At 41.0% G+C, this 27,935-nt stretch overlaps 4 protein-coding genes across 4 annotated transcripts; 3 read left to right on the forward strand and 1 right to left on the reverse strand.

Moving 5' to 3' along the window:
• The first annotated feature begins 211 nt into the window (after positions 1-211).
• On the forward strand, positions 212-4,170 carry LOC106742107 (zinc finger protein 236-like). The gene is made up of 3 exons (XM_014614740.1): positions 212-371; positions 2,527-3,642; positions 3,719-4,170. Exons 1-3 carry the CDS (start codon positions 212-214, stop codon positions 4,168-4,170), a joined length of 1,728 nt encoding a protein of 575 aa, XP_014470226.1.
• Positions 4,171-15,058: 10,888 nt separating this feature from the next.
• Positions 15,059-18,788, reverse strand: LOC106742171 (AFG3-like protein 2). The gene is made up of 13 exons (XM_014614869.1): positions 18,702-18,788; positions 18,301-18,424; positions 17,927-18,218; positions 17,758-17,851; positions 17,520-17,685; positions 17,322-17,457; positions 17,134-17,252; positions 16,790-17,065; positions 16,487-16,714; positions 16,174-16,400; positions 15,931-16,107; positions 15,656-15,874; positions 15,059-15,584 (listed from the first exon to the last, which is right to left on the reverse strand). The coding sequence occupies exons 1-13, from the start codon at positions 18,786-18,788 to the stop codon at positions 15,312-15,314; spliced, it is 2,418 nt and encodes an 805-aa protein (XP_014470355.1). The 3' UTR covers positions 15,059-15,311.
• On the forward strand, positions 18,785-21,633 carry LOC106742172 (general transcription factor IIF subunit 1). Its single transcript, XM_014614870.1, has 7 exons — positions 18,785-19,408; positions 19,515-19,558; positions 19,723-20,094; positions 20,168-20,487; positions 20,551-20,840; positions 20,932-21,263; positions 21,328-21,633. Exons 1-7 carry the CDS (start codon positions 19,382-19,384, stop codon positions 21,539-21,541), a joined length of 1,599 nt encoding a protein of 532 aa, XP_014470356.1. The 5' UTR covers positions 18,785-19,381; the 3' UTR covers positions 21,542-21,633.
• Positions 21,634-21,880: 247 nt separating this feature from the next.
• LOC106742161 (alpha-aminoadipic semialdehyde synthase, mitochondrial) lies at positions 21,881-26,708 on the forward strand. Its single transcript, XM_014614846.1, has 11 exons — positions 21,881-22,063; positions 22,257-22,739; positions 22,867-23,092; positions 23,358-23,685; positions 23,765-24,128; positions 24,603-24,925; positions 24,996-25,245; positions 25,302-25,565; positions 25,635-26,016; positions 26,171-26,308; positions 26,547-26,708. Exons 1-10 carry the CDS (start codon positions 21,983-21,985, stop codon positions 26,284-26,286), a joined length of 2,817 nt encoding a protein of 938 aa, XP_014470332.1. The 5' UTR covers positions 21,881-21,982; the 3' UTR covers positions 26,287-26,308; positions 26,547-26,708.
• The last annotated feature ends 1,227 nt before the right edge of the window (positions 26,709-27,935 follow it).

A 27,935-nucleotide genomic window follows, 5' to 3' on the forward strand; every position in this document is an offset into this window, starting at 1 on the left:
TCTTGCCGAGGTGGAAGCTTCACGGACGCATCGATTGAGCGCATCGAGAAATGACGTGGTGTCGTACGCACAATTGATATTTCTTGGAACGTGCACTTTCCAAGCTGGCCTTGTGACAGGCCGTTACTCAAATGTGATCGTCGTCCGATCAATCCTCACCGATACCTCGGTGTTTTGTTAATTACCCGGCAGGAAGATACTAGCAGCCAAGATGCCGCGATGCTACATGGTGAAGAAGGCTCTGTGCAACAAGTACATAAGCAGCGTTGCCAGAGGATTCGAGGGCTGGAGCCGTGGAAGGAGCACCACGCCATCACCAACCACCATACAGCTGCCCGCGGAGGGTTGCGACGCACCGTCTGTTGCTCAAGGTACATTACAAGGTGAATTTAGCCGACAATTTACGATCATTCGCCGCGAACTCAAAATTATCCATCCGAGGATGGTTCGAACGAATCTGTCTGAATAAAATAAAAAGGAAAAGAATAAAAAAAATGGGCAGGCAAAAAAGAAAAGTAATTGATTCTTCCGAGTGATTGAAGTTTTTCATTCGATATTATTATTGGGAACAAATATGCCATGCTATTATTTTCAGTATCTACAGTTTTGGAGAAAGAAAAAATGCTTAATTGAATCAATCGTAGAGTTACTTCAATCAAACGGTAATTACTTATTTCAATCATATATAATGACAAACCCTTGAGGAACATTGTCGCTCGCAACTGCCGTGGCAAACTTTGCTCGCGCCTGGGTACACATACTGGGGTCAACATCTGATATAATTCGAATATTGTCTTAGGTGTGTATTTCAAAAAACTATATAAGTGCTAATAAATTTGGCTATAAAAAAACCACTGATTAGTTATTTTATAATGCTTTTCTGTAGAAGTATAGGCGCGAGCGAGGTAGTCGGCACCACGTCGCGATGAGACACTCTTCGCTGAGAGTTGATCGTTAACTTAATATAACATTGAATCAAGAATCACTTCTTACAAATCACACCGATGCTGTTGAATCAACTGCTTCTTTTCGAAGGAGAAACTATGACACGCAGAAATGTTAAAACGGATATGTAAGAAAGTCGGGCGCTTTTAAAACGAAACGTGCACTTTCATAACCGAGTTATCGTGAAATTTTATATCCGCTTACTCCCGGAGACCTTCTTGGTCCTCCACTCCTTTGACCTCGTTTCTAACATATTTGCCGTCATGATCCCCCTACCGATCCGTGCAAGCCACCTCCTCCGTGCCCTATATCGCTGCACTTCCTCCTACCGCCATCCAAGATTCGACACTCTTCGCTAGCATGCGCCGGTAACGAGAATCGGATACACTTCTTTGGTGTCCCATTTAAAAGCTCACGGTCGTTAAATCACGATTAAAAAGTCAAATGAAAATGGAAAAATGCGATTACACTCTCGCGATACTCCGACAGCTTTTCGCAATAACGTATATACCACGTGTTCCACTTTATACTCGAACCAATCTTGAAACACAATACGTAAAACATGATTTATATGTCACTTAAGCATATTAATTTATTTCGACTTAAAATATTGGTCAATTCAGATATTATGCACAATTGCGTAATAAAATCTTCAGTGAAAAAAAATTACATACAGGACTTGTATATTTTGCGGTTCTTAACATACATAAAATTACTAGTCGGGACAACAACTTGCCAAATGTTTACCAACTTTAAGCCTCCTCCGTTATTGCTTTTTCACAAACAAAATCAATAAATAATCGTAAAATTTCACAAAATCATAAGAAAAGAGGTTAATATTGCGACTGTTTATTGATTGTTCGAGTAAAAGAAAAATATTTGTACAATTTTACAAGTGTCATTTGACCGTTTTTTGTGATATAAATATATCGAAGATTTCTTATTTAATTATAAGATATCTAAGCGTACCCCAACACACATGCCAAATACTTATTTCTACGAAGAAAAATAGTTTGTCACGATTCTTCCTACCATTACGACCGATTGTGCCACACTGTTCGACGGTTTCCCTCTTCTGTCAGACGTTATACTATTGAAATTTTAAACACTAAAAACTACTACTTAGAAGGCGCATTGGACAAAGACACTATCCATTTTTAATGTAGATTCATCAAGGAGATAAAAATCAATGAAGCGCTCACTGTGTCCTCTCTTTATTAAAGTTAAAAATATAGATTAACGACCATAGGGTAGCAAAAAATCATGCTTTTTTTATTCAATGCCTGTCTCAATGTATATAAACTAAAGTCTTCCGAAGTTAGTATAGGAAATTAATTTTCCTAAATTAACTAAAGAAAATTGAATTCGCTTTGAGTGTGCAATAAATAGTAAGACAGGCCAAAAGTCTGTATAATATCTCCAGATTCCCCATAAATTCTTCAACGTCCACGATATTTGCAAGATTAATAGAATTGAAATTTCGACCCAAGTATGTATCTATCGATAAAATTGGCTCCCGTTCCGAAGAAATGAATTTCCGCGGAAACAAAACTTAATCTCGTTCTTTTCGCGATCTCCCAGAATGCGTCAACACGAAGGATACAGACGACGTTGCGACTCGCGCAATGCCCAACGAGGAACCTTCGGAGGAACAACAACCGAGCGACACGGGCAATTGCACCGTGATAACACCCGCTGCGATCACACGAATGGAAAGGACCACCGCGACATCCCTGACGAATCTGTTCCCGACGACCGTCTCTTCCGGAGAGGCAGTAATGGCGACGACGACGACGACGACGACGACAACAACTTGTTCGAAAGAGTTTACACCGAGCATCACGACGCTCCAGCAACCGCCATCTCAAGAACCTTCTCCGCTGTCCGGCGCACTGTATCACTTGGAGGAAAACGCCACGAATACTTTAGACTCGGAGCACACGAGGACACGACTGGCTGCTTCCTGCGCCGTGATACCTAGTCACGCATCGCCCGTGTTCAAGGACCGTTCCGCCGCAGAGACGGAAGCGGCGCACGATCTTCTGGAGCTCTCTCGGTCGCTGCCGCCGTTGCCGCCACCGAGCGTCGCCATCGGCCCTCAGAGCGTAATCGAGGCACCGGCGAGCGACGTTCAGGAGATGACGGTCTACCAACCGGCCGAGCAGTCGATTTATCAGGTGAACACAATCGACCTGACCACTTCGACCATCTATCATCAGCAACAGCAGCAGCCAGTCGCGGCTGCAGCCGGCATCATCTACGACAGCAGTGCTACCATTGTTCCACCTACGGGCAGCGTTTTCATACCCTTACGACCGGTACAGGAGATTCTACTGACATACAGCGCGTCCACCATACCATGCGCGTCCATTATCGCTCAGCAACCGCTACCGCCGCAGCAACAGCCGCAGCAGATCGAGGCTGCGCCGCCGCTAACGCCACCAAATTCCGAATGTAGCAGCGACATCGAGAACAGTAACCCGAACTCGCAGCCGACGCAGAAGGACAAAGAGGTGCAGACTGGAGCGGAACAGACGGAGGGGGTGAAGCCAGCCAGTTATACCTATGACACGTTACTCGTCTCGGACGGCAGATCGAAACACAAGAGAATGATCGTGGTGCAAAAGGACCAGTCGACGGAGGCGGTCGAAATGGCTGAGTATACCAAGACTGGACGTTACGCGTGCCTCCAGTGTGGTGGGTATCCTTTTGATGAACGATTCGATATATTAACCCACCTTCTCCTCTCTAACCTACGCATTTTTGCCGTCAGGTAAGCAATATGCGACCTCGTCGAATCTGTCGCGGCACAAGCAGACCCACCGCAGCATCGACTCGCAATCCGCGAAGAAGTGCATCCATTGCGGCAAGGCGTACGTCAGCATGCCCGCCTTGGCGATGCACGTGCTGACGCACAAGCTGACGCACAGTTGCGGCGTCTGCGGCAAGATGTTCTCGCGACCTTGGCTACTTCAGGGTCACCTGCGCAGCCACACAGGCGAGAAGCCGTACGGTTGCGCCCACTGCGGCAAGGCGTTCGCCGACCGCTCGAATCTGCGGGCGCACATGCAGACGCACTCGGCCGACAAGAACTACGAGTGTCCCAAGTGTCACAAGTCGTTCGCGCTCAAATCCTACCTGAACAAGCATCTTGAGTCGGCGTGCCAGCGCGAGAACAATGATGAAGAGGACAGCAACGACGTCGACACGCCAGGACCGGAATAATGACCGACCGACGATCAGGTGGGTCCTCAGAAGTAAGCTCCGCTTTGTTGCCGATGATGAGCCAACGATTTACACGGAACACCGCGAATCTATCCCCAAACTGTACGTTCGCGGGCTAACAATTCAATTCGCAATTTCCAGCCGGTCGTGTAAACCTGCGAAGACTGCGCAGCCATCACATGCGGTATAAAGAAAAAAGCACTTTTGCATGCTATTGAAAGCAAAGGGAAGGAAGGGCTCGATCTATCATTGCGCTCGATAACGACAGCGAGCTCTCGCCGTAGAATCGACAAGATCGATTTGAACGGGTGGCGCCAAAATACGAACATGCGCGTGTGGAACAATGAGAAAGCATTACGAGCAGACGGAAGGAAGAAGAGAGAGAAAGAGAGAGAGGGCTTTCAATTAGTCGATAAGTAGTCTCTTGTAAAACGGGCTCGAGAAAAAAAGAGTTTCACTCTTTCCTACATTATAGATCATCGAGTTTCATCCAATTTTCAAAGATATCTCTCTCTCTCTCTCTCTCTCTCTCTCCCTCTCTCTCTCGGTAAAGTAATTTGATTTCCTCAGCGACGCGTCGCGGGGAAGTGAAGTGGGGAGGGACGGGAAGGAAGTGGACGGCGAAAAATCTCGAACGAGAAGGTAATATATCTCGTCTCTTCCTCTCGGGAAGTTCCTCTAAATGTTTCGAGCTATTTTTACAATCATTTTCTCTCTCTCCCCCGAGAACGGGTGAGTCAAAAGTGAAGCAAGCGTGCATTCCTCCATGTAGCTTGCTGATTATGGCCCACTTGGAAGAAGAAGCGGATCTTCGCGAGCGGTCGGTATGCACGGAGAAATTGTCGGCGGCAACGATGACTTATATAATGAACATTTCGACTGGAGGTGAAGAACATGTCAAGGCAAGAAACTCGCTTTCAATCGATGAACGCACCGAGTAAAACGTCGCCGAGAAATCAATCTTCCAGATCGGTCTGAACAGTGGTCCATAATCAGCTTCCTCCCAACTCATTGGAAACTTCCTCCGATTGCTTCCTTTTCGACTGGGCAATTACAGTCGCGTAACAAACGGTCGCCGACGAAGAAAGAAAGCGAGTGAACAATAAAGGAAAAACAAAGAGAGGGAGAAGCTCACGAGAATAAAGCGCGATATCAACGGCGAAAAATCTTCGAGGGATGATCAAACTCGGCGTAAAGTTGCTTAAAGGATGAAGCAAACTGGAAACGTCGCACTCCAACCAAACGTTTCTTTCGTATTGCAACGTCAGCCCGGTGGATTACTATATGAATTAGCGCACAGTGATAACAACTTTCTCTCTTCGTCTTTAATCTTCAACGCCGTTAACCGACTTTTCTTTCTCCTATTCAGAGATGGAACTAATCAAATTCAAGTTAATCGATCGTCCATTTCTCAGTCGTATATGTTTTCATACGCGTTTCAAAACTCTCTCACGACCTCGAAATTATCAAGATTTATTCTTTCTAGAGGGAGAAAGAAACTTCTCTTCGGTTTTGTTCGGCTAATGAGAACATCTGCTTCGCATCAATTACTTTAACCAAGTTCATCATAAAGATTCGACATAAGGAAGATCAATATTTCAATACTCACCGCGAGAGATTGATATTACGAAACCGCACCACAGACGTATCTCACTTCGTGAATTCGCAAAAACGACGAGTCAAAACGCTCTTGGTGTGAAAAGCGATAAAATCGATCGCGGGCAAAATATATTTCTTGTGTAGCTTAAAAGAGCTACTTTTTTCATCCGCTTTTCACTCGTTGGCACTCGAAGGAGAACATTATTTTGGCCATGAATATATCTTTCATTTAGATTTCGCGACATAGATAGATTTTGGCGTGAGTTATCACAAAAAAAAAACCACTTATCATTTTGATTAATTTAAGAGCTCGCCGCATAACGCGCCACAGAGGACGACCTTTCGTACATTTGAAAGTGTTCTTGCGCGATTTTTGTACCTGGAATCCTTGGCATAACACACGCGGGTACTTGCGGAAAGTTTTCATCAACATTTCACGTAAACTGGACCACCTGTTGAATGCAAAAATGACCATTCGGTGGCAAAAGGGTCGGTCATACGGCTCCCTTGAATTATGGAATACATCATTTCCTCGGTTGTTAAAAGCGCGAACAAGATCTCGGTCAATCGCGACGTTTCTCGTCGAAGTTTATCGATCTCTTCTTTTTTGCGCTTGCTGGAAGTTTGCCATTCCGGGAAGAGAACCACGGAGGGAGCATCGCAAACTCTATAATCGGCGTTGAGTAGCAGCTTTTGCATCAACGACGTTTATAAAGATTTTCAGGCTGTATCAATTAGGCACATTTTTTAAACTAATTTTTATCACTTCGCATAATTGAATTTGAGATTATTTTTACCGAGTTTTTTTCTCCTTTCATCGTGTTTTTCCTTTTTATTCGAATTTCTTCTACGTTTGTTCTACGTGGTCACTAGAATTTCCAAAGAAGATGGGAAAAGAATATTTGTGATCGATTATGTTTGATATATATTATTTATTACTATAAATTATCATACATATGAACCAAGTGATTTTATACATGTGGTAGAACGAGAATGATTTCTTTTTTTACCAAGTTCGTCGTATCTAGTCATATAATTACCTTACCGCATCGACCATAAGCGGAGAATATGCGGTTCTCTTAGCAATATGAGAAGGGATATATACAGAGTGTTGCATCAACGTATAGAGTAGCATACCGCTGCACGTATGAAAAAGTGAGAGTGCACCGAGCCGGTTGTAGCTACTATATATATATATAATAATACCGTCGCATGTGAGAATGTTTCGCGAGAAACTGTCGAGTAAGGAGGATGAAAGGAGTGGAATCGCGTATATACGAATGCGTTTCGTATAGTGACCTGCAATGTCATACCAAAGATAGAAGGCAGACACAGGGAAGAAACCGGCGGGGGGTAAAGAAAGTATTTACGATCTAGTCAACAAGTTGCGCTTGAATTACATTCTTTTATCTTAGTTGCCTAAGGTGATTGCTTGTACAGTCGAGATGGACTCATCGTATTTATACATATGTATTTCGCTCATTTACTTTCTCTCTCCTATAAATTAACTTAGAGATATTTTGGTACGAGACATTTCTTTTCTCAGCGGCTGTAAAATAGCGGGAAGGATCAATTGAAGTTAAGTAATTTAAACGCCTTGTGTGTATACTCGACGAGGAAGAAGGAGAGAGAGCTTTGCTGATTTTAGTTAGTACAAAAGTGTCGACACCAAGGGATATTCTCGACCGAATGCTTATCATAATATTCGAGACGAAGAAACGCGACGATACATTGAAGAAGAGACGCCGTCTTACCAACAAGTAGTAATGTTTCCTCCGTCTCGAGAACGCGATATTTTATTCTTATAGTTCGTCACGTTTCGACGAGATGAGAGTCGTCTCACAGAAAAGTGGATCTTCATTCTTACGGGAATACGCACGTAGTTCTGAGGCCACATTTTTTGCAATTAACTCTTACATATAGATACGTTCGTCTCTATACTATACTACGATACTCGACAGTCAATCGAATCTATAATTAATAGCGTAACCGTAGTCAATAATAGAAGATCGAGAAGAAAGAGGAGGAAAAGAAGCGAGGAATGTACACTTTTCTCATTTGCCGAACAAATTTTTTCCCGCAAAGTTAGGAGCATATCGCAATTGTGAGCCAGGCTGACTCTCTTGAACCAAAGCGACGATATAAATATTGACCTTTCGTTATATTTGAAAAATATAATAAATGCACTCATTTATCCCGCGTGTGTTTATTCTCCGTTGTGATACATTGTCGGCTCCATGCAAATTGATAAGTTGTGATCTGTGTTCCTAACTTCGCCGGAAAAAAAGAAAAAATCTGTTGAAGCCGTTTCTCGAGACGAATATACACTGGCTTTCAAAGCGGTTTCTTTTGACACAGAGCTTCGGAACAGAGGTGATAATCCAACGAGAGACCTGAACTTTTGCAAATTAATCGAAAGTAAGTTCTCTCATTGACAAGCATCGGTCACGTTTCGAGTTACATCGAAAGGAAATGCTTTCTTGAAACCCAGTTGTATGTGATTAGCTACCGTCATGGCGCCATAGTTACAGCATAGTTGCAAGAAAAGACGTCGCTGTACGATTTCGCATATATCGTGGACGGCTATCTATTTCTTTGAAATGCTTCATACCTCTTCCTGCGAGGTAAGAAAGTTTACGTCGACGAGTCAATTAACGTCCCGGATGAATTACTCGAGTAAAGATATTTTTTCATCACACGACGATCCGAATAAGCAATGACACAGAAGTCTCTTTCCATTTGCACGCGATATTAATCGGCGCATTTTTCGTCGCGAGAAAAGACGTGAAATCGTGCATCATGTCGACGCGATATACTCAACGATTATTCAATAAAAGAGCAAGAGAACAAGAGGGAGAGCGAGAAAAGTATGATCGATGAAGGAATGAAATTCCTTACCGCAGAACTGATACAGAGATATGCTAAACCAATTATATATAACAGACGGGCAGTCGTTACTATTTTTTAAATAACTCGAAATGGTTTAAGCCAGGCCCCAGGACGATCATGCCTCGTACGTTTCTCGGTCTGGAAGGAATCGCCGGACTGAACGAGGCGAAAGCGATCTCGCAATCAGGCGCATTCACCTCAGAAAATGGAGAAATCGCTTCAAAAAATTATTATAAACTTGAAGAAAAACCACGTTGCCCATATTATGAGTCGAAAATAGTCTCCACCGAAGCGAGACTTTTCAAGATCTTATTTCGTCACAGTCAAACGGCGATAATTATTCGTGTTATTATTTGCACTCGAAATTTTTTAATGCGATAATGAGCGATCATTAAATCGAATGAGAGCGTCCTACGGAAAAAAATTACTCAAAAGCAACACTTGAGCGAAAGAGGGCACAAAATGGTCGCGCATTAATATAAAGACTCCCAATTTAAAGAGGACCAAGTTGCTAAAACCGTTTCTATGTCGCGTACGCGACGAATTTGACAGGCGTAGTGTATATCGTTTTCGAGGTGATAAGAATCGTCAATATAAGCGATAAACGGGATAAACTCACTCAACCAATTGAATGTTAATATATCGAAGGTAACAAGAGAACAACGAAAATGTAACAAGCATTGTACACGTAAATATAAATAATACTTAGACGAACATCCATTTTATATATATACATAAAATGCTGCGTGTATATATGCAGGGTGTATCGGAGCAACATCCACAAACTTGGTAGAACGGATTGAGGTGAACAAAAAATCCTCTACCATTTTGCAAATAACACGCAAACTTTTGAGTTGTTAATTAAAGAAACCTTTATGCATGGCAATTTTCGCAATAATTAATAACTCGGAATTTTATATGTTGTTTGCGAAATGGTACGGGACTTTTTTATTCATACTGACCGAAACTACAAATATGTGGCAGTTGGCACGCTTTGCATCTCAGACACCCTATATATATACATATATACAGGATGTCTGATAATTATCTCGGGATCCGTGGTGTGCAGGTAGAACGGATTAAACTGAGTAGGAAAATCATGTATTATTTTGCAAAAGTTACAATAGATAATGAGGAATTAATTAATCTGTGAATGAACTAATGATCGCATGTATTCTGTAAAAAAAATGGCTTATTTTTGAAGGTTGAGCATCTAGCAACGATGAGCATTAACTGAATTTTAAAGGCGAAATAACACGGTAGAGCGGTACGTGACACAAGGCTACACGCCGAAAAGAAACACCTCTCGCTATTAGTTGATTAGTTGATACGCTATTAGTCCGAATTTAATCCGTTCTACTCGCACATCACGGATCGCAAGATAATTATCGGACACCCTGTATGTATGTACGTATATACATGTATGTGCATGTATGTGTTAATCGGTGGAACCACATCCAAATCTAAAACTATTCTTGTCCATTTCCAATTTGATAACGACGATTATAGTTGGATATTCTTGCCGTTTGCATCATCATCTTGGAAGACTGACACAATATTTTCATTGTGTTTCAATAAGTGATAAAATGTAATTTGATAAATGTTCGCAATAGAGGAAGTAGCTCCGATCGACTTGACCATATATCATTAAGATCATTATCACCTCGGCAACATTCAAAAGATTTTGGTCGTTGTTTATTATTTATTAAAAAGTTGTTAACAAATAAAGTTGACCATATCAGCGAGCGCGTTTGATCCGACAATCCTTTTCATCCAGTATATTAACATCTCTCCAAATTAACATCTCCACGGAAATTATTCTGGAAGGCGAAATATATAAATATATGAATAACAAATTTTAGAATCTTGTGTAAATATTTTTATTGATCTTTTAGTTAAAATTTTCAACATTAGTACATGGTAGAGACTCATCGACTCGGAAAGACGAAAGATCTATATTTGGTGAGAAAAATATGTTACTACATGAATTTATAAACTTCATATGTAACCATCTATTTTTCTTAGATTAATCAATTAAATAGTTTCTCTGCCTTACTAAATTGATTAGTCTACTATTATGTGCTAAAAATAATTGATAATATTAGGAAAGAATCGGCGAGAGAGAGACTCTTATGATGATAATCGTATATGCAAGTGTTGCGTGACAAATGTAAAGATTTTCTTTCCTCCATTTACTTGTTTATTTATTTATATACATTGTCAGAAAATTCCACCTAATTCTTAAAATTTCTTTTCCTAAATAACTTTTCAATAAAAAACAATGAGCGACATTTTTTTCGAAATTTTTCTGTGTAATGTTATTCATGATAACGATGGTCAAGTCGATCGGAGCTGTTTTTCTTGTGAATGAAACTTTACCTGCAATTTTTCGCGATATCAATACGATAACGAATGCATCTGTCGTTTTCATTTTAATGTTTGCGGCCAGAGCGTAAGACGAAGCAAAGGTACTTCGCGAGTGTTTCCTGCGATTAATGCATACATTTCCAGAATTATTGTATTAATTACAGGGAAAGAGAGAGAGAGAGAGAAAGAGAGAAAGTGGGAGAGGACGGGAAAGTTTGAAGAAATGTTGCTGTAGTTAATGTTTTAAGAAGATATACGTGTAATCATCTTGCGCACACAGCTATACATATACACACAAGTTCGCGGAGAAGCAGGCATGATCACCACGAAACCTGGCTTTTTGAGAAACGAAACAAGGAAGAATGCAGGGAAAGAACAAAAGAGAAAGATAGAGAAAGAGGCAGGGGGGGGGGGGCAGAGAAAAATGGGGAAGGAAACATAGGGNAGTGTGATACAAGGTACGACAAAGCAATAATTTAGTGATTGTACGATATATTTGATTAGTGACTTAGCGCTAAGTTAAGTGGTACTTTCGAAATCTATAGATATTTACTCGATAAATCATATATAGTTTTGTAGAAACGCTGGGAAGATTGCCATTTCAGATCAACACTGTCTTGGGATCAAAGATTTAGGGGAGAAAAAAACGCAAAAAAAAATGAAAGAGGAGTAATTGGAAGCGAACGGACGGAATCGCGATATACATGTGTATATATCCTGATCAGAAACTCGCGAGGATCTTTTCCTTTCGTACGAACGGCAGACGAACGAATCAAATTTACAACGCGCTAAATTGGAACGAAGAAATAAATGGTTCACTCTGTCACGATTGTGCGTCGATGGCGTCGATGGGGTCTTTTTGTAACAGAAAATGAGCTTCGAAATAACTTATAGAGAAAAAGGAGGAAAATAGGAAAATAAATACGTATCTCTCACCTACAAATCCCGATGAAATATAAAATAAACGTTTCATTATTACCGTACGAACGAATTAATCAACGTAATACCGCAAGTTCATTCATCGTTTTATCCGACTTGAAATCGAAACTCAGAATGTGACAAGCTACTTTGGAGCCATCCTATGTAGGTGCCAAATTGTATGTTGTGCAAAAAAGACACGAGAAGAAAGGGAAAGGAGTCATTTACTGATTTGTAGCCAGATATAAACAAAAATCCGTATCGCAGTGTAGCTTGTATCACCACGACGGTTAACCGATTTATGAGATTCACTTATCCTCACGCTGCTGATCACGCCGGCGTATAAAAAAAATCATCACTTAACGAATGAGACTGAAAACGATTAAGAATACTATAGGTTTGTTTTTTTCATAATCTACTAAGATATTTCTTCGAAATGTGAAACAGTTTCGCTGCACACGATGGCAGAGACAACGAAGAAATTTCCATTGTGATCGCGTTATCGTCGAAGAAATCAGAAATTTGTGTTACTCACGCAACAATATTGTATTGGCAATGGAAAATTTATCAATTCGCGCAAACACAATTGGCAAATGGTCTGCATCGTGACATAAGTACGTTAAAATCATCCAACAAACATTTTGTCAGTATGTATAAGAGAAGAAGATGATCTGATGCTATGAATATTGCAATGATATTCTCATAAGTATTGCTGCTCATAAAAGAGCTCGAAAAAGAACACAATTAACCCAAAATTATTGTTGTAATGAGAAATCAATAGTTTGATGCTGGCCTGAGTATTTCTTAAAATAAACATATTTTAAACATGTGCAATAGCATGACAAAGTGTACATTAAATATTTGTATACTAAGCACTTCTGTCCATCTAGGTACAAACGCACACAAACTTGTTTTATTTACATGATATTACTTGAAAGGAAAATTCGTTGCAAGAGAAAACTTCATATCTCGCAACCTTGTGGGTTTATTTATATTTAAATTACACGTGAATATCGGAGAAATATTTCTCTGACGATCACTGCGACGATCCTTGAGTATCGCTCGGAGAAATGAAGAAAGGAAAATGATTGTAATATGCACACCTGCATATACTTATGATATTTCGCAATAAAGAACGTTATCCGCAGCGTTAGAATAAATAAATATAAATCAAACGTTCTTCCAAGATAAGACACGCTGCAAACGACGATCAGAGAGGAACTTTCATTCATTCAAATCAATATATTACGAGAATAATATGAATTTCTCAGGTGATTTTGGTTATCGGCACGCTGTCCTGCGGAATGTAACGTCAAAATTGATTCAGCATGTGATAACTTTATCTCAGTCCGATTTGAACGCGTGTGTAAACTCCGCGGACTACCGCTAAGAATTCTTGCATGTGGAGGAGGAACGGTGATAAAGGTAAATTTGCCAATTTTGAAACAATGTAACACCAAATTTCAACTAGACATATGTACTATTACATGTCGCGCGTAACTTTTTAATGTAAAACCAAACTTTGTTAGTCATTTATAACAATGTGTCGTCGCATCTGTGCAGTAAATTTCAAAACGATTTGAACACTTTTGTTTGTTACGTTAGCTTGGAACGTTATCGATGAGAGAACCCATTTTCCAGAAATAAGTTTTCTCATTGACATTTTCGAAATGTAAAGGGAAGCGTTCAAATTATTTTGAAACTTATCGTAGACTTGATTGCAAAACGGTTGAAGATGCTAGCGTAGCAAACTACCGATTGCATAGTAATCGATTTTTGTAACAAGAGGCAAAATGTGAAAAGATGCGCTCCCAACTAAACCGTTTCTCCAATCAAGTGCACATCGCCGGTATATCTATAAGCGGGGTCAATGTAGAGCGATCATTCTTCGAGAAAACGTGTATTTAACGAGCGATTCGACACGTAGAAAGATTGGATCCTAACGCGACGTTAAAATCTATCCGGCGCAAGGAAAATCGCGCAATACTATCCGAAAAATTCGGGTTGTACCTTCGGACATTCTATAGAAGGCTGTTCTCTCGGACTAGAGACGATACACCATCTATTGCGACGATTGTTCCTGGCCGAATCACCAGGATCAGATCTTTCGCACGTCCAGTTGAGCGCGCTCAGACACCACAGGACTCAAGTAGGATTGAAAGATCCTCGGCGTATTTTACGGGTGACCACATTCACGACCAACGCACGTACGAATGAAACACGAATAGAGGCGGGTATCTTTTACAAATTTTTCCTAGCGCAGGCCGCGACATCTCATCGTCGTGGCGTCGACGAAAGCAATTTTACATATTTACAGCGATGTGCAATAAGCAACAGACGTAAATTAATTCGTACCCAGTAATGTAATGCAAAAGCCAGTCGTGTTACTGTGTGACATGTTTCTTATCAATAAACTAAACCTTAAATACTTACAACAATTTATTTCACACCTATTCCAGTAAATAACTTGTCTGATAATTAACATACCAATGTGTGCAGATTGAATCCCCCCCTACCTACCATTTTGCGATTATTACTCGGCTACTTTTTGGAAAAAAATTCGGAGAAATATCTCAAAAATAGTCTCTTGTTAAGGCAGCATTTACAGAAAGAATAATTATTAAAGCAGATTAAATAACATTCATTCATTTTATAAGAACAAGGCTAAATCGTATAGAATTACTGGGAGTATTGATTCAGCATTGCAAAGAAATATTTATATTTCTTTATTGTATAAATGCAGAAAATGAAGGATATTTTTGAGCAAAAAATTAAATAAATTTTTAATATCTTTTTGCTCAGAAATTGACCACCAGTCGAACGTGAACAGTTGCCGATTGATGAATTTCTTAACATAGATTAACAGTAAGGGAGAATTCGCACCTTGACGGAAAAGCCAGTCGCGCTGGTGGTAAGAGCAGTATATAAAGCAAAAACTACCAGCGCATCTAAAATCACTAGAAAGTGAGTTCCCATGTGTGCTCCCAAGTATGGACATCAGATTTTATGACTGCAACCTCATGCATTTTCATGCGCAAAGGGCCTTAATCAGGCCCTAAAAGAATGAGATGCAAAATCATATTGAAGAAAAACGTGTCTCTTCGATATAATCACATATTGAAACATCTTGACCAAATGTCGGCTGTTTTATTGTTACACAGAGCAAGGGATCAAAATTCGTACAATACTATTCTTAGCTGTGAATGAATCGCGCCGTTCAGATTTTATTACGTAAGTGTTACGATAAGTGACAATCTTATCGACGGTTACAACAGCTGATGCAGCTGAATACGTTGAACTGGTGACTTATTGTAATAATGTATTTCGAACTATTATACAAAGTACTTTGAAACACTAAAATATTACAATTACAATCGTTGCTGCGGCTGTTGCTTATCGTCGGAGGTTAATTTGGAAGGCTGAGACTCGCCAGATTCCTTCCTGTTACCATCCTCAGAGTCATCCTCCCGTGGCTTATTCCATTCCTTCAATCCTTCCGGTAACGTAGTGTCCTCCTCAAAGGAGCCAGTACCTTCGACGAACTCTTCGTACGTAGATTTCTCGCGGAATGGTCGAGCCCCGAGTAATTCGATCATATCGTCTCTACTTAAAATCTCCTGCTTCAGTAATCGCTCGGCGACCTGAAATTAAGACACAGTTTCGCACCGAAAAGGACTCGGCGATTTTATAGAATTCGGTTATTCAATTATACCTTGATTACATCATCTTTATGCTCAGACAGAAGAGTACGCGTTCGCTTATGCGCGCTATCAATCAGCTGACGGACCTCATTGTCGATAAGTTGCGCGGTGTACTCAGAGTACGGCTTGTCTAAAACCATATCCCCCGGCTTCGGCATTTGAAAACTGACATTTCCGACCTTGTCATTCATACCGAACTGCGTGATTTGTGCGTACGCGATTTCTGTGATCTTTGGGAATAGCACATATTAAAGAATTCTGCAAAAAAAAGACAAGAAAAACGTACCTTCTGTAAATCATCTTGGGCACCCGTAGTTATACGGCCGAAAAATATCTCCTCAGACGCTCGTCCACCGAGCGTCATACACATTCGGTCGAATAACTGTTCCTTCGTGTAAAGATACTGCTCGCGAGGTAAATATTGCGCGTATCCTAATCCTTTCCCGCGTGGGATAATGGACACCTAAACAAGATGGCAGAAGTCTAAGATGAGAAATGGTGACTAACTAGAGAAGATGACACCGCGTACCTTCAGAAGCGGATCCGCGTACTCCAGGAACCAGCCAGCTACTGCGTGACCAGCTTCATGGTACGCGACTGTCTTCTTTTCCTCAGGCTGCAATACGTTGGTCTTTTTCTCCATGCCGGCGACTACTCTCTCAATAGCTTGTTCAAAGTTCTTCAGTTGAATGTTGTCATTCAAGTCCCTAGCCGCTATCAGAGCTGCTTCGTTGCAAACGTTCGCAATATCAGCTCCTAGAAAAAATCTCTATATAATATACTTCTACACTTAGATTGCAAGGAAAATAATTGTATGAGATTATTAGCGAAATTCTAAATACCAGTGAATCCAGGTGTCAAGGAAGCCATCTTTCTCGCCAACTGATCCTTATCTAACGTCGTTTTCAAAGGAAATAAATGCACTTTGAAGATAGATGCTCGACCTTTAATATCTGGCGCAGGTACAAATATCTGTCTGTCAAATCTTCCCGGTCTCAACAACGCTTTGTCCAAGATATCTACCCTATTAGTCGCAGCTAAAACGACCACGTTGGTTGTGGTGTTGAATCCTGTTGAAAAAGAACAACGAGCATGGAAAATCATGTTGCACAAATTGCCGCGTGAAAAATCTCTGAATAACATACCATCCATTTCTACTAAGAGCTGGTTCAAGGTATTTTCCTGTTCCGAATGTCCCGCGAAGTTTCGACCTCCTCTCTTCCTACCTACCGCATCGATTTCATCAATAAATAATATACACGGTGCATGCTTTCGTGCCATAGAGAACATATCGCGCACCCTAGAGGGACCGACACCCACGAACATTTCCAAAAATTCAGAACCCGACACTGTGATGAAGGGTACATTCGCTTCACCGGCTGTAGCTTTGGCCAACAATGTTTTACCAGTACCAGGAGGCCCTGCAAAATGTAATAATGCGTTGCAATTTTCAATCGCTAATTCGCTAATATCTCCAGCTTGATCATACCTGTTAACATAGCGCCTTTTGGTATCTTAGCCCCAAGATCTATATATTGCTGTGGGTTCTTCAGGAAATTTACAAACTCCATAATTTCTATCTTAGCTTCCTCACATCCAGCCACGTCCCTAATGTAACGCAAGATGTATCAAGATGCGATTTGTCACATATATTTAACAAAATACAGGATCACACACTTGAATCGTACGCCAATGTCTTTTGAATTGATCAGCTTTGCAGTCGATTCCATTACTTGACCAAACAGTCCGCCCCTTTTACCTCCTTTACCGGTCATCGCTTCAGCAGATCTTCGAATTAGGAAAATAAGGAAACCTGGAAATGTATATTTTAGAGAATTGCAAATTGTGTATGCAAAATGAATCGCTTGTACATACCCCACATCAAAATCTGCGGTAGATATGACAATAAGTTTACACTTTCTACCTCATTTTTGTAAACCACAGGAATATAATTCTCAGGCCCAATATTTAATTCGACTTGCGCATTTTCCAGATTCCTTTCGAAAGTATCCGTACTACCAATATTAAACCATAGTGTATCCTGTAAAATGTATCAACATGCAAAAATATAATTCAGAAATAAGCAAACCTTTTATATTTGAGAAAAACATACCAAGCCGTCAACAGTATGCCCAGGCATGAGTCTTACGCGCACCCATTTCTTATTTACCACTTCTAATTTCTCAACAAGACCCTTGCCTAAATAACTGATTGAAAAAAAGAGAAATATCTTGTTTTATCGAAGGACATATTAACATAATTATTTGATGTTGTACACTCACTTGTATATAAATTCTCTCCATGTGATTTCTTTTTGATTAAAATCCTGCGCAAGTATATATACGATAAGACCAGATAATCCAATTGCGCCCAAAATCATAAATGTTCTATCCTTGTCACCACCTTCAAATCCTTTAGATCCATGTTGGGTGCTGTCTCCAAAGACTTTAAATACCCACCGAAAACCTGAATCCTTGGAGCTGGACGAAGAGCTAGATGATGAAGGTTTCTGTGCAGTTTTACTTGACGCTTCTTCTGCCTTTTTACCAACATTTTCAGCATTTTTAGCCCCGCCTGTGTAACATATCAGTTGTATAAATTCTTAAGAACTCCATACAAATTGCGTTATATGAGTAAAAGGGTTTTATGATGTAACCTGGTTTGTAAAATTTTTCAAATCCCTTAGGCGGCTGTTTACAAAATGATCTCCACTTCTGCTGCAATTGTTCAATTGTAGATAGCACTGTACCATTTTTGAGTAAAGTTAAATGCCGCTTCAGCTAAAAGAGTACACCTCGATTTATCTACTAGATCTACAGTTATAAAACTTATGTAGGCTTTACATTCGACTGTTAGCAAATGATCAAGATAATGTGAAGTAATAAATGAATGCAAAGTAAGTAATCGTTACATCAGTAAAGTACAACGCGTGTTTAATCACGCTATTTAAATTATGACGATACTTCGCACAGGAACGTCGCGATCGAGCGCATGACGCCACAACGACGATATATTGTACAAACAAGGAGGAAAAAAAAAAGTGATAGGTTAGAGTACCTGAAACGTGTCGAAGCGACCTTTTTGTGCGGATTTCAGGATCAGTCTCTCCAATTTATTAGCCGATGAGAGCAATAGATGCGCCATGCTTATAATGCACGTTGTAGTATCTACTGTAGTACGAGGCACTTAGCAAGGTTTTCTTCCTCGTTGATTGTTACTAAATTTTGAAGCACAACGCACCATCGGCTGCAATCTACCATCTCAGATTCTTGTCGATAAAGCAATGGTCCTGACGTGCTCTTGAAGAGCGACAGTGGTACGCATTGGGTCTTTCTAGTTCCACGTTCGCCGCTGGTGCTGTCGTAATTTGGTTTAACTTGTCGTTTAACTTAACGTCGAGTCCTACTACTTGCAGAGAACCCAATAGGTGCGTTCGATTTGGACGCTCATATTCTGCGAGCCTCACGCTTGGTTACATTCTTAGCTAACGGTCGAATAATTTGTCAACGTAATTGCTCACTAATTGCTTTTTCCGCTGAAATTCACATCCTCCAGTTTTTCAACGCCACCACCGACCAAAGTCTTTAAATACATAATACTGAACATAAATACTGAACATTTGTGGTGTTGCCAGGTTGGCTGCCTGTGATGAGAGCAGTATCGAGCTTCGTTCAACTCTTATTAACAAATTAAAAGCACATCCTTTTAAAGCGCGTTGGTAAAGATTGGTATTAATTATGAATTCCTCGAGTACTGTTCTCAAGGTAATAACTGCAATAATTAGAGGTTATTGCAACTAGGTTATCGATGAATCTAGGTTATCGATGAATTTCAATCATTTTGTGATAATTATACATTTCACCCTTTTAGCCTGCGGCTCCGTCTGTGCAGGAATTCAGTATCAAAGTACCAAAGTTTGTATCATATGCTTACATGGAGTATTTGATTGAAGTATGATATTCAGTTCACAGAGGAGTAACAAAGAATATTATTTGTCCAGCTTGATCTTTGTTCCCAAGAATTTTTTTTTCCACACTTACCGTTAAAATCAATTTTAATTGGGAATTATTTTGCGCAGAAATAGCAAGAAGAAGCACAACGTGATGAGATTCAACGCGACACTGGACGTAGATTTCTCTAAATGGACACAGGTGAAAATGGAGCGGGAGAACAATATGAAGGAGTACAAGGGTATGGAAGAGGAAATACCGAAATTCGGTGCTGGGTCCGAATTTGGACGCGATGCCAGAGAAGAAGCCAGAAGGAAGAAGTTTGGAATTACCAGTCGAAAATATAAGCCGGAAGATCAGCCGTGGATCTTAAAGGCGGGAGGAAAGACTGGGAAGAAGTTCAAAGGTATAAGAGAGGGTGGAATCAGTGAAAATGCAGCGTATTATGTTTTTACACACGCTACTGACGGTGTTATAGAAGCCTTCCCATTACACGAATGGTCAGTGCCTTAGACTTATTCGATTGATAAGGTAAGAATAGTTGTACGAAACTGACTTGACCTCCGCATGTAGGTATAACTTTCAGCCAATTCAGAGATACAAGGCTCTCAGCGCCGAAGAGGCTGAGCAGGAGTTCAGCCGTAGGAATAGAGTGATGAATTATTTCTCGCTAATGTTACGCAAGCGGTTAAGGAATGATGAGGATGGTGGGGATGATGATGAACTGGTGGAAAGTGGCAAAAGTAAGAGACCGAGTAAGAAGGAAAAAGAATTAAAAATATCCGAAATGGACGATTGGATGGATAGTGACGACGATGAGTCGGGCAGTAATGAAGAGGAAAATAAAAAAGGATCCGATGATGAGGATGATGCGAAAAAGAAGAAGGGCAAAGGTAGGAAGCGAGCTCGTTGTTTTTGAAATTCAATTCAAGACATTAATTTGTGATGAATGAAAGGTCAAACAGTTCAAAAGAAGAAAAAAAAGAAGAATGCTTCGGATGATGAGGCGTTTGAAGAAAGTGATGATGGCGATGAGGAGGGACGGGAGTGCGATTACATTTCCGACTCTTCTGATTCTGAATCGGAATTGGAGCAACAGAAAGAGATCAAGTCCGTCGCGGAAGAAGATGCTTTGAGGAAATTACTCGCGTCCGATGAAGAGGAAGATGATGAGGAGCAAACAGATAAAAAAGAGGGTGAAGAAGATAAAGACGACGACGAGGAAGGAAAGGAAAAGGACGATAAGGTAGTTACGTACATCGTCGTGATATTAATAATGTCGAAATTTGTCTACTCGATGATTTCGTCGCGCTTACACAGACGTACCTTTGTTTCAGGATAAAGACAAGCTTGGTAAAGAATCCGATAAAAGGAAAGATAAAAAGAAAAAGAAGAAGGCGAAGAAGAAGGACCTGAAGAAATCATCATCGGGAAAGGATTCCTCCAGTGATTTCTCCAGCGACTCGGAATCGGATTCCGATACGACACTGAAAGAGAAGGACAATAAAAAGCCGAATAGCGCGCACAGTTCGAGATCTGCGACTCCAACACCAGCCGCGTCTGATCCTCTAAAGAGAAAACAAACTGGCTCGCCGGATTTGTCGCAAGCGAAGAAATTAAAGTTGGACAATTTTAATTTAGTTCCGACATCGTACATACCAGGAGCAAGGTACAGTCTCGTTGAAATCTCTCTCAGTTTAACATCGAAATATCAATTGATCTGTATTTTACAGCGAATCGGGCATTACGGAAGATGCGGTGCGACGATACCTGATGCGTAAACCCATGACGACAACCGAGCTACTGCAAAAATTCAAATCCAAGAAGACTGGTCTTACATCCGAACAGCTGGTCAACATCATGACTCAGATATTGAAAAAGATCAATCCGACTAAGCAAACTATCAAGAATAAGATGTATTTGTCGATCAAAGCGCAATCCAACTGATGATTCAATAAACACTAATAATATGTATTATAAAAGACGCTTCTTGTAACCACTAATTTTAACTAATATATATGTTTCGCTAAATTGATTAATTATTTCAATTATTTAATTATCCCTCAACGCACGTGATTGCTTATTGTTAGCGCAACAACGTGTTTCGTTTATCACCTAGACGAAGCGAGGGGAAGAATTCTTTCGACGTTTTTTTTCTCATATAACCCGGCTTACGGTCAAATGTCATCACAATGCTGATAAGAGTTTATCACTGATTTTGTAATACTTTCTGATACCGACTAGCGCTAGCTAGCGCCAGCGACATCGTGTTAGTAATACGGCGGACTTGGTTCAAAACACAGACATTTTATTAACGCGATCGATCGAATTTCATGCTGAATTTTTCCGCTTTCTCTCAATCATACTATCGCTGATTCGTCACTAACGATGTCGGGATTGATCAGCGTTGGACGTGAATCGCGTCTTCTGTTGGCCACCGCAACTCGTGCCGATGCCAGATACATCAGTGTAAGCATATATTGATTATTCTTCACAGACAAAGATTCTCGCTACTAGAAGTATCGCTTCTTCTTCGGAAATGAATCATCGTCTCGGTAGTAACGTTAGTTCACTTAACAATGTAACGCAATATATTGCTGCGGAGAACGACTAGAAAAAGGAGACATCGCGATAAAGAAAGATTTTTACGGGACTTTTGTAGAATCTTAAAGGCAAAGTGATAGCGATAAGGCGGGAGGACCAGTCGGTGTGGGAGAGGAGGGCGCCGTTAGCCCCGGCGAATGTACGCCGTCTCGTCCGTTCGGGTGTGAAGGTGATCGTGCAGCCGAGCAACCGGAGAGCGTATCCGGCGCAAGCCTACCAGGCTGCTGGCGCGCTTCTGCAGGAGGACATTAGCTCGGCCTCGGTGATTTTCGGGGTGAAACAGGTGCCGGTGGACCAGCTGATTCCCAACAAAACCTATTGCCTCTTCTCGCACACCATCAAGGCGCAGGAGAGCAATATGGCCCTCTTGGACGCTATCCTGGAGAAGAACATACGCCTGCTGGATTACGAGAAGCTCACCGATGCCAACGGCCAAAGAGTGGTGGCTTTTGGCAAATACGCCGGGGTGGCCGGCATGGTGAACATACTGCACGGCTTAGGCCTCAGGCTGCTAGCTCTGGGCCATCATACACCCTTTATGGTACGCCATCGTTTCTCATTACCTGCGTACGAAACGTTATTAACTCAGAAGGCCGGCATTGCGCATTAATCGATCAGAGTTTGGGAAAAATGATCGATTCAACTAACCGCAGATTTATCGCCTTTAGCACATCGGACCGGCACACAACTATCGAGACTCGGCAATGGCGCGTCAAGCAATTCGCGGCGCTGGATATGAGATCGCGTTAGGCGCTATGCCCAAGTCAATCGGTCCGTTGACCTTTGTTTTCACGGGCAGCGGTAATGTGAGTCAGGGCGGACAGGAAGTCTTCCAAGAGCTCCCCCATGAATACGTGCCGCCGGAGATGCTGCGAAAAGTCGCCGAGCACGGCGGTAATGGAACCTTTTCGTCTATACGCGAAAGAAGCGCGCCCCATCAATGCCGTTAATTAGATTTACGTTACCGTGAATGAACTTATCGTTCTTGCCGATTGCCTCAATTATGGATATAATTCCGAAAGTCATTCTCGCGCGACTAGCGCGTTATCAGTATTTTTAATTGATAAAAGCAAGGCGCCACTAGACTCGCAAACTTCGTCGACGCAATGCAAACAAAAATATCTCACGATATCGTTTATCCGCGTTTGTTTTGCCGCAGATACTACAAAAATATACGGTTGCGAGGTGCGACGCAGGCATCATCTGGAGAAGAAGGAGGGCGGCGGTTTCGACCCCGAAGAGTACGAGAAGCACCCGGAATTGTACATTTCCACTTTCAGCAAGAAAATTGCACCGTACGCTTCGGTGATCATCAACGGTATATATTGGGCGGTGGATTCGCCAAAGCTGTTGACGATACCAGATGCCAAGTACTTGCTGAGACCCGCTCACACACCATGGTTACCGATAAGCGTCGGTGCGCCTGCCCTGCCGCACAGAATGCTCGCTATCTGCGACATATCCGCAGATCCGGGCGGTAGCATCGAGTATGTGCGTTTAATGCTTCGAATTGATCATTAATTCATCAGATTAATATAATCATTGACTGTCATTTTTGCATGCAAGATTTATGAACGAGTGCACAACGATCGACACACCATTTTGCTTGTACGACGCCGATCGCAATAAGGACACAAAGTCCTTTAAGGGCCCCGGAGTGCTAGTTTGTTCGATCGATAATATGCCCACGCAACTGCCAAAGGAATCGACGGATTTCTTCGGTAATCTTCTGTATCCGTATGCTTTGGACATTATACGATCGGATGCTAAGAAGCCGCTTGAGGAACATTGTTTCAATCCTGCTGTGCACGGTGCCATTATTGCCTCCAATGGAAACCTGACGCCTAATTTCGAGTACATCCAAGAACTCAGGCAACTGAACCAACGCAGCAAACACAAGGCTGACAACGGGGAGCCGCAGAGCAAAACGGTAAAACGGCCCCTTTCGCTCGTTGGCTTCGCATCTCTTTTTTTTTCCACCTATACAAAGTTTCATGAAGAACCACTCATGCTTCACAATTTAAGAAACATTCTGCAATTAAGAAATATTTCGTTTTCCAAATTTTCATCACGCATAATCCTCTTTTGGTATATTTAAATTGTATTAAATTATTGCACGAAATCAATCCATGTATTCACTTGCTTCCTAGGTAACATTTTATAACCGTTTTACGCGCGAGGAATTATGCCCGAAAGACGGCAAAACATGATAGAGAACAACGACTGAAGTTGTTTTTAAATATAAATAAACTTCCTCGAATTTTGAGCTAAAAATTACTTCCCTTCCAACCTGATATTTCCATCAAGATTGAGTAAAGAAAATTTCTCACTAGGATAACGATCACATTATTCATATGGTGTTAGTGGAAAAGATTTAACCGAGAATTATACGATGCGTCAACAGGTCGTCGTTCTCGGTGCGGGATACGTTTCCGCACCCTTGGTCGAGTACTTGCACAGGGACAAAGATGTAAAACTGCTGGTAGCGTCGCAATTGAAGGACGAAGCGGACGCACTGGCCAATCGATTCCCAGGCGTGGAACCGGTCTACCTGAACGTGCTGGATCGTTCAGACACGTTGCACGATGTCGTGAAATCGGCGAACGTGGTCGTGTCTCTACTGCCGTACTCGCTGCACCACGTCATCGCCAAAGCTTGCATCGAGACCCACACTCATCTAGTGACGGCCAGTTACATGAATGACAACGTCAAGGCGTTGCATCAAGAGTAACTATCGGAACCGATGAAATTCTTGCCAAACTGTATTATTACACACGTTATTCTTCTTTTAATGTAGAGCACAGGAAGCTGGTGTTACTGTATTAAACGAAATCGGTCTGGATCCGGGGATCGATCATCTCCTAGCGCTCGAATGTTTCGACGACGTGAGGCAGGCGGGTGGCAGGATAGAATCGTTTATCTCGTGGTGCGGCGGTCTGCCTGCGCCGGAATCTTCCTGTAATCCTCTGAGATACAAATTTAGTTGGTCCCCGCGAGGTGCATTGCTCAACACTTTGTCACCAGCAAAATATCTTCACGAAGGCCAGGTGTGTTGTTGAATGATTTTTCACTCGAGATGAATTGTATATTATCTTCGTTATAGGAAGTAGAGATCGCCGGGGGTGGCGATCTCATGTCCGCTGTACAGGAGTTGGACTTTCTTCCTGGCTTCGCCTTGGAAGGTTTCCCAAATCGCGACAGCACCATGTACAGAGAATATTACGGTATACACAACGCAAGTACCGTGTTACGCGGTACACTCAGATTTAAGGGATTTTCAGATACTGTATTGGGCCTACAGTTGCTCGGCCTGATCGACCCTGATCCACATCCGAGTTTACATCCTAACGGACCTGATATCACCTGGGTACTCTTCAAAACACTCTCCCGCTCGATGGAATTCACAACACAGACGATTTTCTTGAATTAATTTCAGCGATTGCTGGTATGCAACTTGCTCGGCCTAGCGAACGACAACATCTTCTACGAGAATCTGAAACAGAAATTGGCGGAAAGGGTAAATTCGTGGGAGCGAGTGGAAGCTATCGAGGAACTAGGCCTTCTGGAAGAGGACCATGTCCTGAAACTGAACACCCCGCTCGACACGCTCACGCATTATTTGTCGAAAAAATTGTATTACGAGAAGAACGAGCGCGATCTTGTGATATTGAGACACGAAGTAGGTATACGCTGGCAGGATAACAAAAGAGAATCCAGAGGTATCAATTTGGTGCTTTACGGAGACGCCACAGGACATTCTGCGATGGCACTAACCGTCGGCTACCCTGCGGCTATTGCGGCTAAAATGATCCTGGATGGTTCGTATTATTATTAATTAAGAGAAACCAAGGCGTTGCACTCTCTGATACGAAAAGAGAAAAATTCGCACAATAATTTAATCGTGTCGATCGCGAATATTCATCTAATTTTCTCTTGTCATTTTATCTGTCGCTGTAATTTAATTTTCTTTAGGCGAAATTCAACAGCGAGGAATGGTACTACCCTTCACGCCAGATATATATCGACCCATTCTCAGTCGACTTAGAGCTGAAGGCATAGAATCCTTCGAGACGTCCAAATGGTTATGAAACATCACCGTGATGATCGTTTGTGCGTAACTTATTTTTTACATTCAAAGTATCTGAGATGGCTTTCAATATAAACAATACATATATATTTATAAATATTATATTAAATATATTGTTATTATATATAACGATATATTTTCGAAAAAAATGTTTCAAATAAAAGTCGTAGAGCGTTTTAAGAGGGCCATCAGATTTGGATCCCATTTTGGGCCCAACAAGGCCTAGCTTGATTTTTTCTCGATGAAAATCTTTTATTGCAGATTTGTGTTCCATGGAAAAAATAAGGAAATTTTGTTCCTGATATTTTTCGCTAAACTTCTTCCAACAGTATTGTTTTGTATTAACTGTACATGGACATGTATATTTCATATATAACTTTGTATAATTATATATAGCCATTTTTATATATATGATTATATATAAAATATTTTTGTATAATCTAGAAAATTTGTTTTAAAATCCTTGTCACATTGATGGAAATGACTGAAAAAGGCGGAATCTCTTAAATTTGATATATTTAACATTTATTGATATTACCACTCCAGTGTGGAAAATCGCTAACAATACAATGATATTTCACTTATTGCAATCTCTTTTTGTCTCGATAATTCTAAAGTCGCCTTAAGATATAATTAGAATAATAACACAGGAACACTTGTCTATACTCGTTACTGTTTGATTGGAAATAAATCGATTCTGCGCACCGGAACTATCGCAGAGATTATCGCGCCGGTAAAATAATTAAGTTGCAATTGTCATTCGCATGTTACATATCATATCATACGACTAGTCAATTTGTGCGACAAATTCAATAATGTTTTCCAAGAGTAACGACATTTTGAATTAAACAACGACATAATAAATCCTGTAAACGCTGATTTTGTACTATCCACTGACGGAATTTTTTTCTTCTTTTTACATTGCCTAAATAAGAGTATCGAAAATAATGAAATATCCTGAATTAAGACGCCTAACGAGAGAAATTCTTCGACAAAAGAATCCAATGTTTAAGTCGATTAAAATCAGTAAGACAGATTAAATGCGCACTCAGTCTGAATAATTATATTAAATATCGCAAACACCTTCCTTAGTATGGTAACGCAGTTTATCATTCAAGCAGTAGATAGTTCAAACTGCTAATTAATCGATATTCAACGAGCCTTATACGTGACATAATTTGATGTTTGCTCATCATATTTTTGTCCTAAAACTAAAAAACATAAAACGCGGTAATAAACGCTTCGAATTACCTTCTCCTATTTCCCTTATACTATAAAATCTATTACTATCACAATGGTGATTACAATAATTCCTAATCGGCCTTTGTTTTGCAAATTACTAGAATATATGACCGTGATTGTAACATTTTGTTATAAATACTTACGGAAACTTGCCGAAACATCAACAAAGGATCACATGTCCTGCTCGCTCAAGTGTATTTAATCGCAGTAGAAGAAAGAGAAAATAGAAAGAAGGAAAATATAGTCTAATTATATATTTCCGAGGCAAAAGTTCTGGATTTGTCAGAGAATCTGTGCTGAGAATAAATTCTTTCTTCCCGAGTGAGTGTGCTCAAAAGTAAAATCCAGTGATGCTGTTTGAGAGTAAAATTGGACGGGAGAAAAGAAAAGAAGGACGAGAGTGGAGAT

This window comes from Dinoponera quadriceps, unplaced genomic scaffold, assembly GCF_001313825.1.
Source record: "Dinoponera quadriceps isolate SergipeBrazil2010 unplaced genomic scaffold, ASM131382v1 scaffold676, whole genome shotgun sequence".
NCBI lineage: Eukaryota > Metazoa > Arthropoda > Insecta > Hymenoptera > Formicidae > Dinoponera > Dinoponera quadriceps.